Source organism: Octopus bimaculoides, chromosome 11, assembly GCF_001194135.2.
Source record: "Octopus bimaculoides isolate UCB-OBI-ISO-001 chromosome 11, ASM119413v2, whole genome shotgun sequence".
NCBI lineage: Eukaryota > Metazoa > Mollusca > Cephalopoda > Octopoda > Octopodidae > Octopus > Octopus bimaculoides.
Window position 1 is genome coordinate 66,290,941 of NC_068991.1, and position 12,053 is coordinate 66,302,993.

The 12,053-nt window shown below is 33.1% G+C and overlaps 1 protein-coding gene across 1 annotated transcript in view; it reads right to left on the reverse strand.

Moving 5' to 3' along the window:
* LOC106879700 (calpain-A) overlaps positions 1–12,053 on the reverse strand; it is a 159,322-nt gene that overhangs the window by 70,421 nt on the left and 76,848 nt on the right. Inside the window, exon 6 of the mRNA XM_052972000.1 lies at positions 11,130–11,147. Coding sequence (XP_052827960.1) covers positions 11,130–11,147 — 18 coding nt within the window. The remainder of the gene's footprint in view (positions 1–11,129; positions 11,148–12,053) is intronic.

Genomic DNA, 12,053 nt, shown 5'->3' on the forward strand with positions numbered 1-12,053 from the left:
TATATATATATATATATATATATATATATATATATATATATATATATATATATATTTGTATGTTTTTATGTAATACATTTTATGAACATTAACATAAAATCACTCATTTGTAAAAGAACGGTTTAATGACTTCGCTTAGAATGAAGAATGCTATTGGAACTTGACACGTCATCTCCATCTCTACCCCACACAACAACCTTCCCTGGTTCACACTTCTCGAGCTGGCAAAATGACAGACATTTCGTGCAATATCTTTCTAATATAAGCATAACCATCTTGATTTACTTGTGAATAAATTACTCAGCGAAATTACTTCGAAGCCCCACGTTATCATTATCAGTATCAATATTAATATGTAATGATATTAACCAAGTTCTAATACTGTCTTTCCATTATATGTATAATTACTTCCAGTTAGCTTTTTAATGCTCACTATGTTAAATATGTCACCCTCTAACTGACACTATCTTATTACTAACCACATATCTTAGTAAGATTGGTGTAAAGCTAGAGAGGGTGGAAAGGGTTAGTGTACAGTCAATGGAACTTGTGTTGTTTTGTCTTAGATTCTTGGGTGCAATACTTTCATATGCAGCCCGGTTTTGTGTTCAAGAGAGATAAGGCTGGCATAATATTCCATTTGCCTTCTCATGTTTGTCAAGCTGCACACACACTATCCATCTTTCTGTCCGTATATAATAAACAAATTTGCACACATAAACATACAGACACAAATACTATTGTGTATGTACACACACACACTTGTAAATAGTAAAGGATTACTCCAAAATGAATTTTCAGTCAAAGATTATTAATAGCTCAAACCTAGAATTTAATCAATGGCATTTGCATTTACCACATTCACATAGAGAAAACAAGATTTACAAACATTATAATTCACCCTATAAACATTTATAGATTTAAATTTTAACTTCCCTGGTACTCATGCATCATATATGATGCACAAACCCAATTTCTTTCACCCCTCAGAGTAACTTGGAACTTACAAATGCTAAGTTTTATATTACTCATAACGCATAAGACAAGGGCTAATGAAAAGTCTGTAACAAGCATAGACGTTTAATGACAAACTTATGAAAATGCTTTGGACAGGAAGAGGGTTAAAACCATTATTTTTTTGTTTTTCTTCATTATCTTTTGTTTCTATCGCTGTTTCTTTGCAAGCCTGGGTTGGATGATAAAGTCATTTCACTATAAGATCTTATTCTTAATAATAATAATTTAACTGTGGATTAGCAAAGGTGTCTAGCTTTATCAGGCAAGTTGAGTGATGAATCTGCGTCTAATTATTTCTTCATGTTTATACAAGAGAGTAAATATTGACTTAATAAATGCCATGAAATAGTCTCTCCAAACTCGTAATGGATTAATTAAGACATGAAACTGTTGGACTTTAAAGAGTGAAAAAATATTAAAAAAAGAGCAAAAAAATAGAGAATGAAGGTCATGATGTTTGTGTTTTTCCCTAAAGTTATTAGTATTATGAGGGAATTGGTACACATTAAAGATTGAAACCAGGAGGGACAGGGGTCACAAATGTGATTTGCCACAAAAACTTACCCCAGTCCTATTGCTTTATTCATTATTTCCCCTTCTGACAGCCACTTGCTACACAGACACACAACCTCATACATGTATGCAAAATTTAAGCTTCATCTTTCTTCTATTGGGTTTTTGAAGCCCATATTTATTCCTCCTCCTCCTTATTATCATTCATTTATACACATCTCATCCTCATTTATGTACGTCTAGTTTGTCATTGGTTTTTGTAAAACTGTGAGTGTTTTCTGTGAGGAGAAAGTTGTCAGCCCAATATCTAACCTTTGTTTCTTGAGAGAGGATGTCATATCAACAAGATGATTGGTTTGAACTCATCACAAGACAATAATAAAACACTTGTGTATTTTATAGTTTTACCATTACCTAAAGTGTAAAGTAACAGCATAACCGTTACACTACCCTGTGGTGCATATTTACAGTAGATGGACAGAGCTCTTGACTGTTAAGTGCCTTGGCAATGGACATAACTATGAACAATGGTACTCTATAAATTTGTGGTCCAAAAATCTTTTATATCTTGCAGTACTGGCTTGATTGTATTCAAACCTGTACAAAGAACTTATTGCTTACAGTGGAGAATGGTACCTCGTGATTTTCTGCACATAATGTGAAGGATGGTAACACACAATTTCACTGAGAAGGAAGAAGGAAGTTGGATATGAAAAACAAGAAAATAACCATTTACAGTTTGGTAAATACAAGAACACATATAGGAAAAACAATGTTGTCTTAGTTCTTGAATAACACAGTGCTGCACAGCAATACTAGAAATTGGATAAAAATTGTGGGGGTGGAGACGAGAGGGGTGGGAAACAGCAGCAGTGAAATAGGGACAGATATTTTCATAGTTAGTCTGAAAAAGGGTTTGGTGGAAGTAATGGGGGAGACAGACATAAGTCAAGACAAACTTCACAGGATTTTCAAAAGACTTCGGCAAATTTACCTTTATCTCAAGCTATGAAGGAAGAAAATGAGATTAAAAATTGAAATTATCAAAAGAAGAATCAATAAGAATTTTTTTTATTAACAATCATAGTTAAAAATTACTTTTTAGAATTATTAAAATTACATACTATCATGAAATTATTAACATTAAGCATCAGAGTAATTAAAAAGGCTACCATTAACATCAATTACTATTAAGGTCACTATTATAATCACTAACAAAAATATTTTTTTAAAAAGACAGACAAAAAAAAAAAAGCAACAGGGTTCTTAAAGTTAATTCTAAGAAGACTAATTTCAAATTTGTGAATCCTTAATTATGAGTTTTAAGAGTTCTACTTATTTGATTATTAATTTTATCTGAGCTTCCATTAACCCTTAAGCATTCTGATTACTCTGTCAAATGTAATGCTTATTTATTCATATTGTTATGATTTAATTGTGAATTATCTTGTAGCTTCAAGATTTTGATGATGTGATCATTTACTTTTAGAATAACATTGTAGGGTAAATGTGAGAGGCCAGATCTTACTGGTTTGAACATAAAACAGGTAGGACATTTGGACTAGAAGTGGCTGGTTTAAATGCTAAAGGGTTAAACTGAGCTAAGCAACTGCATCAAAAATAACAAATTTCACCTTAATAATATATCTAAATAGTTAATAGCATTCTAACCCTTGAGCGTTCGGATTATTCTGTCAAATGTAATGCTCATTTATTCACATTGTTTTGAATTGATCATGTAGCTTCGAGATTTCAATGATGTGCTTGCTTACATTTTAGAATGACATCATAGGATAAATGTAAGAAGCTGTATCTGTCCAGTTTGAACATAAAATAGATAGAATATTTGGGCCCGATGAGGTCAGTTTAAATGTTAAAGAGTTAACCCTTTAGCAACCACATTATTCTGTCAAATGTAATTCCTATATAGTCATACTGTTTTCAATTAATCATGCGTTATCTTGTAGCTTGAAGATTTTGATCATGTGATTTTTTATTTATAAAATGACATTGTACAGTAGATGTGAGAAGTAGGATCTGGCCGACTTGAAAATAAAACAGGTGGAATATTTGGGCCTGATATAGTCAGTTTAAATGCTAAAGGGTCAAACTAAGACAATTACATTATGGTAAAGAATCATTTTAATAATTGAAAAATGCACAAAAACTGTTACATCCTCTTTTTGCTTATTTCTCAATGATAAACAATCTTTGTTGAGTTGTCAAAAAGTTTCATCATACTTTGTCTTTGACACAACTTCTCTGAATTTATGACAGCAACCAGATTGCAGAACTGTCATGAAACTTTCTGATATCTCATAATAGACTGCATTGTTAATAAATACAAGAAAAGTGACCATAACTATAGGCACAGACATAGCTTTGTGGTTAAGAAGCTTGCTTTACAGCTGCTTGATTTTGAGTTCAATTCCATGGAGCAGCACCTTAGGCAACAAACTTCTACTATTGCCTTGGGTTAACCAATGCCTTGTGAGTAAATTTGGTAGACAGAAACTGCCATGGAAGCCCACTGTATGTATGTTGTGTCCTTACCACCACTTGGCAACTAGTGTTGGTTTGTTTACATCATTTCCATAAATTAGCAGTTTGGCAAAAGACACCAATACAAAAATACCAGACTTTAAAAAAAATTACTGTTTTTGTGTGTTTTTAGATTGGCTAAGATGACTCTTCCATGATGTAACTTGTGAATTTGATTGCTTTCAAAATAATATTAACAGTCCGTCTGTCTGTATATATATTGCAATTACTTAAAATCAGATACAAAATAACAATGTCTAGGAAAGACAGGAAAAGAGTTTGAGGAAAAGGGTCATGAGCTTATGAAGATTTTCAGGGTATTTTTAGACTGAAATTCTAAAACTCCCTTTGAATAGGACAGCAGTCTGTTGTAAGGTTAACCACAAGGAATCACTGGGACTCCTTGAGTAACTTGAAGTGAAGTGGCTTGCTCAAGAACACAGTGTGTTACCTGGTTCAGAAACTGAACTCAATACCTAATGATTATGAGCCCAACACCTTAACCACTGGATTACATACTTTCATTGAGAATAGAAAAAGAAAGGAAAAAAGGAAAACTATAAAAAAAGTGAAGAAAACAGAAAAAAGAAGTAATGATTAGTTATTTTCATTGAAAGAAAGTAACATTGAAGATTGAAATTGTTGTTTTGGGTTCAGTAGGAGAGAGAGAGAGAGAGAGAGAGAGAGAGAGAGAGAGAGAGAGAGAGAGAGAGAGAGAGAGAGAGAGAGAGAGAGAGAGAGAGAGAGTAGAAGCATTTTGATATTTCTAACTGATAAGTTGAACATACATTTTGTAAATAATATCCGACATTAGTTTGAGACAAAAAGAAACAGACTGACAAGACTTGTTTTTTTCCCTTTCCTGTCTAAGATTGTTGTTTATAATATCTTGTAACATTGACATTAATTAAAACATTATATTAATTAAAATATTTGAAGTCATTTGATTATATATTTTATAGTTTTCATGCAGAAAAATATATTTTAATCTCTTATGTTTTAAGAACCAAAATAATACAAAAGCTGAAATAAATTTTTTTCAATATGATTATAACAATGTTTCACATATCATAAAAGCTGTGAATCTACATTAGCTTGAAGCAAACTCTTCAACATAGTTCTGTTTAGACAAGCAGACAAACACCACAGAAGACTGAGAGCAAAATTATTACCATTTTCTTTAACATTCCTAGAGCAATTTTACCATGCTACAGTGAATTCTATAGTATTACAGACTGGGACACAAGCAATGAGTTTTACAGTTGGATGCCAATCAAGTACAACATCAATCTGGAGCAAGGCAGATTGAGTTAAAGAGAATAAAGTGTTTCATCTCAAATTAAAACATTATCATTATGTACAGGATAGAGGGATTGTACTTCTAGTATAAGAAACTACATCCTCAAGATAGATTTAATTTGATCATAGATTAATTTTTTCCAGCATGGAGTTTAACCCATTCACGACTATATGTGTATATATGTATGTATGCATATATGTATGTATATATGTATCCTAAAACTACCTTTGAATAGGACAGCAATCTGTTATAAGGTTAACCACAAGGAGTCACTGGGACTCCTTGAGTAACTTGAAGTGAAGTGGCTTGCTCAAGAACACAGTGTGCTACCTGGTTCAGAAATTGAACTCAATACCTAATGATTATGAGCCCAACACCTTAACTACTGGGGTACATACCTTCATTGAGAATAGAAAAAGAAAGAAAAAAGGAAAACTACATAAAAAATGAAGAAAACAGAGAAAAAAGAAGTAATGATTAGTTATTTTCATTATTTTTGATGTTGTGCAACATCTTTGCAAGCAATTACTTTCTGGACTTGAGGTTTCTCAAGGAAGATAAGATCCAGGCACTTGATACATATTGTACTGATGCACACCAAGTGAATACTACTTGTGTTATCATTTATGCTATAATGAGATTTTGATTCAGATTTTCATCTAAATATGAAAGAGAAGTCTGAGACGAGATGGTATTAGAAGAGTTAATCCAACACTAAAACTTTTTATGAAAATTAAGTTGTTAAGATTAATTTTATGAAAATCAATTTATCAATATTTGCATTGAGAGAATGTATGTCATGTGCATGTGCATGTGTGTGTGGTATGTGTGTGTGGTGTGTGGTATGTATGTGTGTGTGTGTGTGTGTGGTATGTGTGTGGTATGTGTGTGTGTGTGGTGTGTGTATGTGTAGGTGGTGTGTTTGGTGTGTCTGTGGTATATGTGTGGTGTGTCTGTGGTATATGTGGTGTGTGTGTGGTGTGTATGTGGTGTATGGTGTGTCTGCATGTGTACATTTGTGTGGTGAGTGTATTTGCACGTGTGTGTGTGTGTGTGTGTGTGTGTGTGTGTGTGTGTGTGTGGTGTGTGGTGCATGTCTGGAGTGTGTATGTTTGTGTGTATGTGTGTACTTGTGCATTTGTGTGTGTTTGTATGTGTGTGTAGTGTGTATGTGTGTGCATATGAGTATGAGTGAGATATCTCTAAAGGCTTCCAGATTTTCATATACCTTGTTTGTTTCACACAAGAGGAATATCTTAAATACAAACTCACTGAACTATAATTATATAATTTAAGAGAAAGACAATAAATTCTTTCTAATTCCTTAAACAGACATGCTGATACCTAAAAAAAAAAAAGGGATCCAACTGTAAAGTTAAATTACACCAACTCAAATTACAGGACCTTGGGATGAACCCTTTTAAAATGTAAATCTTAAACAACATAAGTTATTGATGGTAGTCAGTCATAGTACGACAAAGACAGTTCTGCCATTTCTTGTTGATCAACCTGTACAAATGATTTGTTTTAGAGTGAACAAATGTATGTGCTGTACATTAAATCACATCCTTCATCAAATCAACGTTGTTTGAACAGATGTATGGTGAAGTGTATCACACATCAGGCATTGACGTGATTGCAGAGCCATGTGAGATGAAGTGTCTTGCTCAAGGGCATAACACAACCACCTGGTCTAGGAACTGAAACCATAATTTTGCAAGCGTGAGTGCAGCAGCTGAATCACTTGGTCATGCACCTTCACATATAGTTGATAGTGTGTGTGTATAGTAATTGTTTTAGTTGATGGCATAAAAGATGCAAGGAGATATTAGATGCATCTCACTTTCAGCAGAGCACATTCAGGAAAAATAACTTTTGACAAATTAATGATAATGGGAGGTCCAACTTCATATATAAGACCCAGGGTAATTATTTGATACATTTTTTTTTTTTTTTTTTGAAAAGAAGCTCAACTTATATGCTTAGTATTAGATGTAAATAATAAACAGGAAATAATATATGTACATTGTGTGAAGGCACATGATTTTGTGGCTAAGGTATTCAGCTTATGATTGTCTGGTTATGTGCTTGATTCCTACAGGTTCAGTGTGTCCTTGAAGAAGACACTTTGTTTCATGTTGTTCCACTCCACTCAGATGACAAAAATGAGTTGTATTTGTCATTCAAAGGGTCAGCTTTGTCACAGTCAGCGTCATGCTGAATCTTCCTGAGGACTACATTAACCCTTTTGATACCAACCCGACTGAAACCACCTCTGGTTCTGTAGTACAAATGTCTTGATTTCAAAATTCTGGTTAAAATCTTCCATCAAACTTTAGTCACAATTTATGTTCCTAACACTAGCTTAATGATAAAATTATTTTACTAAGTTCTTTGTTATATTTAAAATTAACTGAAAGAAACACAGAGCATCTCAACAGAAATATGGTAACAAAAGGGTTAAAGGTTCATGTGTCTGTGAAGTGCTTAGTTACTTGCACATTAATTTCACAAGCAGGCTGTTCCATTGATTGGATCAACTGGAACACTCATCGTTGTAACTGACAGTGCCAATTATATGTACATAATAAATATGAATAAACATAATAACCAGTTTTAATAATTATTGACAAAGAAGAAACAATTTTCAACAATGCTCGTAAACAGAAATCAATAATTACTCAATATATATATATACATATATAAACAAGTATTGAAAGTAAAAAAAAAAAATGAAGATGCCACTAATACTCAGAACAATAATAAAACAATTTAAAAAAAAAAAAAGAGGGTGTGAACCTTTCCAAAATAAGAGATTTGAATAAGATCATCATGTATGTTTAGGAAATTGAAATAAAAAATTAAATAAAATTAAAATAAAACAGGAATATATCTGAACTATTTTAATAATTTGAACTCAAAAAAGTCTTCAAAAAATATTTTATTTTCTGTTGAATGAGGACTAACAACATCAAAAATTCTTCATTTTTGTGGGCTATTGTTTTTTTTTTTCATTTTTGATAAAAAAAAAAACATTTGGGTATAATTGGAGGGATATTTGGTTGCTATTTCTAGCTTGATTTGTAAGGGTTTGATGATTTAGTATAGCTAGCAGAGGAGTTCTGTCACTAAATGGTAGAATTAATGTTGGTAATGTTATTAGGGATACCAAAGAGTTTAAGATTGCAGTATTGTTATCATTCACCGGCTCCAATCAGTTCATGTTGAGTTGAACTATAATCTGAGTAAGTCTCCTGGATATAACTATCTCAAGTCCCAGGACTCATAAGACCAGTTACCCAGTTTCCAAGGTGTGTAAGGGACCAAGATCACAGCACTTCACCAGTTCATAGCAGGGTTACTCATTTACAGCTGAGTAGATGGGAACAACATGAAGTGTTTTGCTCAAGAACATGACACACCACCTGGTCTGGGAAATGAAACCATGATCTTGCAATCACGAGTGCAACACCAAAAATACCAGGCCATGTGCCTTCATTGAATTATACTCTAACATGTTAATTTTGTTTTTTGTGATTTGAGTGGGGCCTAGCTACTATTTCTCATGGGGCAAATAACCTCACAGAAGCTCCATCATTGGCACATAGAGTTACCAATTACAACCTACAGTATGTGACTGCAAATTGCAACCCTTTTGCTACCATATTTCTGTTTAAATACTCTTCCTTTCAGTGGAGGCGCAATGGCCCAGTGGTTAGGGAAGCAGACTTGTGGTCATAGGATCGCGGTTTCAATTCCCAGACCGGGCATTGTGAGTGTTTATTGAGCGAAAACACCTAAAGCTCCGTGAGGCTCCGGCAGGGGATGGTGGTGAACCCTGCTGTACTCTTTCACCACAACTTTCTCTCACTCTTCCTTCCTGTTTCTGTTGTACCTGTAACTCAAAAGGCCAGCCTTGTCACACTGTGTCACGCTGAATATCCCCAAGAACTACGTTAAGGGTACACGTGTCTGTGGAGTGCTCAGCCACTTGCACGTTAATTTCATGAGCAGGCTGTTCTATTGATCGGATCAACTGGAACCCTTGACGTCGTAAGCGACGGAGTGCCAACAACTCTCCCTTTCAATTAATTTTGAAAATAATGAAGCATTTAATAAAATAACTGTCATCATTAAGCTGGTGTTTGGAACATAAATTAGGATAAATTATTTTGATGAAAAATTTTAATTTAGATGACTTTAAAGCAGAAAGTTGGTATCATAGGCTCCAAGGTGGTCTTAGGTGGGTTGGTATCAAAAAGGGTTATGGGTTAAATCAGTCCTTTTACATTAATTATGATACTGATTAATCCTAGGCCAATCCTCATCAAGTAAACCCAGGATTAAAGGGGTTCCAACAAGCACCAACATGACTGTTTTCAAAGACATTCCGATTCTAGAATTATGTTACCTCGTGTGGCCTTCTTTTTTAAAGATGGTACAGTGTAAATTAAAATAGATTTGGTTACTATTGGGCTCTTTTATTGACCAGACAAGATTGCAATTTCATATAGTAGAGACAGAAAATCTAGATGTGGATATACATACATATGGAATAGTGAATGTGAACTGAACTACAAGGGATCATTGAGTGTAGCATTGAGTGCAGAATGAGGAGTGCAGGTGTCAGGTTATGGAAACTACCAGCTGATATGTCAGAGAGAAATGACTATGTTGGTATAGTTGGTATAGGAATATAAGGAGGGGCAAAGATTACAGGGTAAAAAAGTGAACTGAGTATAGGTAGGCAACAGGAGATCTAGTGGGGATTTCAACTGTAGAAGGTCAGGTTATCTAAATGGGATGTTTCATAGAGAAATTCAATATCCTGGGCTTGTCTTCTGATCAGTGATGCTGTTGCTGGTAGTTCTTACTGTTGTCATCAACAATGATGATGATGATACTAAGTGTGCTTTACATATAAATAACAACTGTAGTGAAATTAATAGTTTTGTCAAGTTATTTGATATCTCATGAAATACACGAAATGTAAAGAGATGCTTCAAATACTGTATAATGTCACGTGATCAGACAGGAATGATATCAACTGGAAATTAAAACAATTAGTCTTCATTCAACAACATATAATAATAATGTTCCATTTGAGACTTGGTTCCATAAGTATATTTTGGGGCTGACACAACCCAAATGACATTATTTCTGCTTGTGAAATACCCATCATGCAAGAAACAAAAGAAATTCCCAGAAACTTAAAGAATATACAGAAAATGGATTTTGCTTTTACCTGTAAGAAATTGCTTAAAATTTAATTATTTTGTCTCCAAGATGGAGAAAGAATATTTAGTGCATTTAAGTGCAGCTAACTACAAAGAAGCTATTGCAAATTACTACAGAAACTACCAGCGATATGTTGGAAATGTTGTGCACATAGAAAGCATTGATTGTAGCAAAGCTCAGTTTCCATTGGCTCAATGGCATCTTTGATGAAGATGTTTTCTTTTGGCTAGTGCTAAAGATGTAGCTTAAAGCATCAATTGGGTACAGATAAATATTTCAAAATAACCAACATAGACAATAAACATGTGATTTTTTTCCCCTGCTTTTTTTACTTTTTAATCTTACACCAAAACCATAAACACAATGACAATAATAACAATATTCTACAAAAAAAAATATATATATACTCATGAAGGTGAGTGAGTGAAAGTGTATTTGTGAATAAATATTGCTATGTTGCAGGTGGAAAGCAGATAGTGAGCATTTTAAATGCTGAATACAAAAACAAAATTTGGCTTACATAGCTAGGAATCTCAGCCTTTGAGAATAAGTAGCAGAGATAAAAATAGACAGAGAATTACTGATTGAAACTGAGAATTATTATACAAGCATAAGAAGTAAAACCCAATACACAAGCCTCAGGATAACATCAGGATAACAAATAATACATATCAAAACATAACAATACAATCACTTGGTTATATCAATGCAGTAATTATTATTAATATAATGTCCAATAACAGTAAATCGTAAATTAATTTATACAACATATGGAATTGATAACTTTCTGTTTCAAGAATTTTCCCCCAGAATTTCAAACACAATTACATATTAGTTGAGATTAGTTATTTATAACTAATCGACCATTAACTTCACCTTTAGAAATGAAAAATCGCTTATCTTCATATCTACACAATGTTTTGATCGGTTTGATCTCTGTTCAAGACCTATTGTACATCTAACTATTAACACATTTTTCATTTCTAAACATGTAATTAATGGTCTGAACAAACTATAATAGCCTTGTTTGTTATTTGTTTTTATCATACTACTACTAATATATTACAATTACAGATTAATACTTGAAATATTTATTAAATCTAGGTTAATGTATGCGTACATTTATTTTATATACATATTATTTACATATGCTTATGAGTGATGGGGTATATTGTATTTTATTATTATAAGCATATTATTAATTTATTCTACATGTGAGACATTCCTTTCATTATCTGTTAACTGGTACCACAACAATTTTAGCCCTTCCAACATTATATATATATATTTATGGTATATTCTTTCTTGTCCAACTATACCGCTTCTTGTTGACTCCAATTTCTTCAATTATATATTATTGACTGCTATTTCCAGTAAGTATTGGTGCATTGTTGTACCACTATTCTCTCTCTCTCTCTCTCTCTCTCTCTCTCTCTCTCTCTCT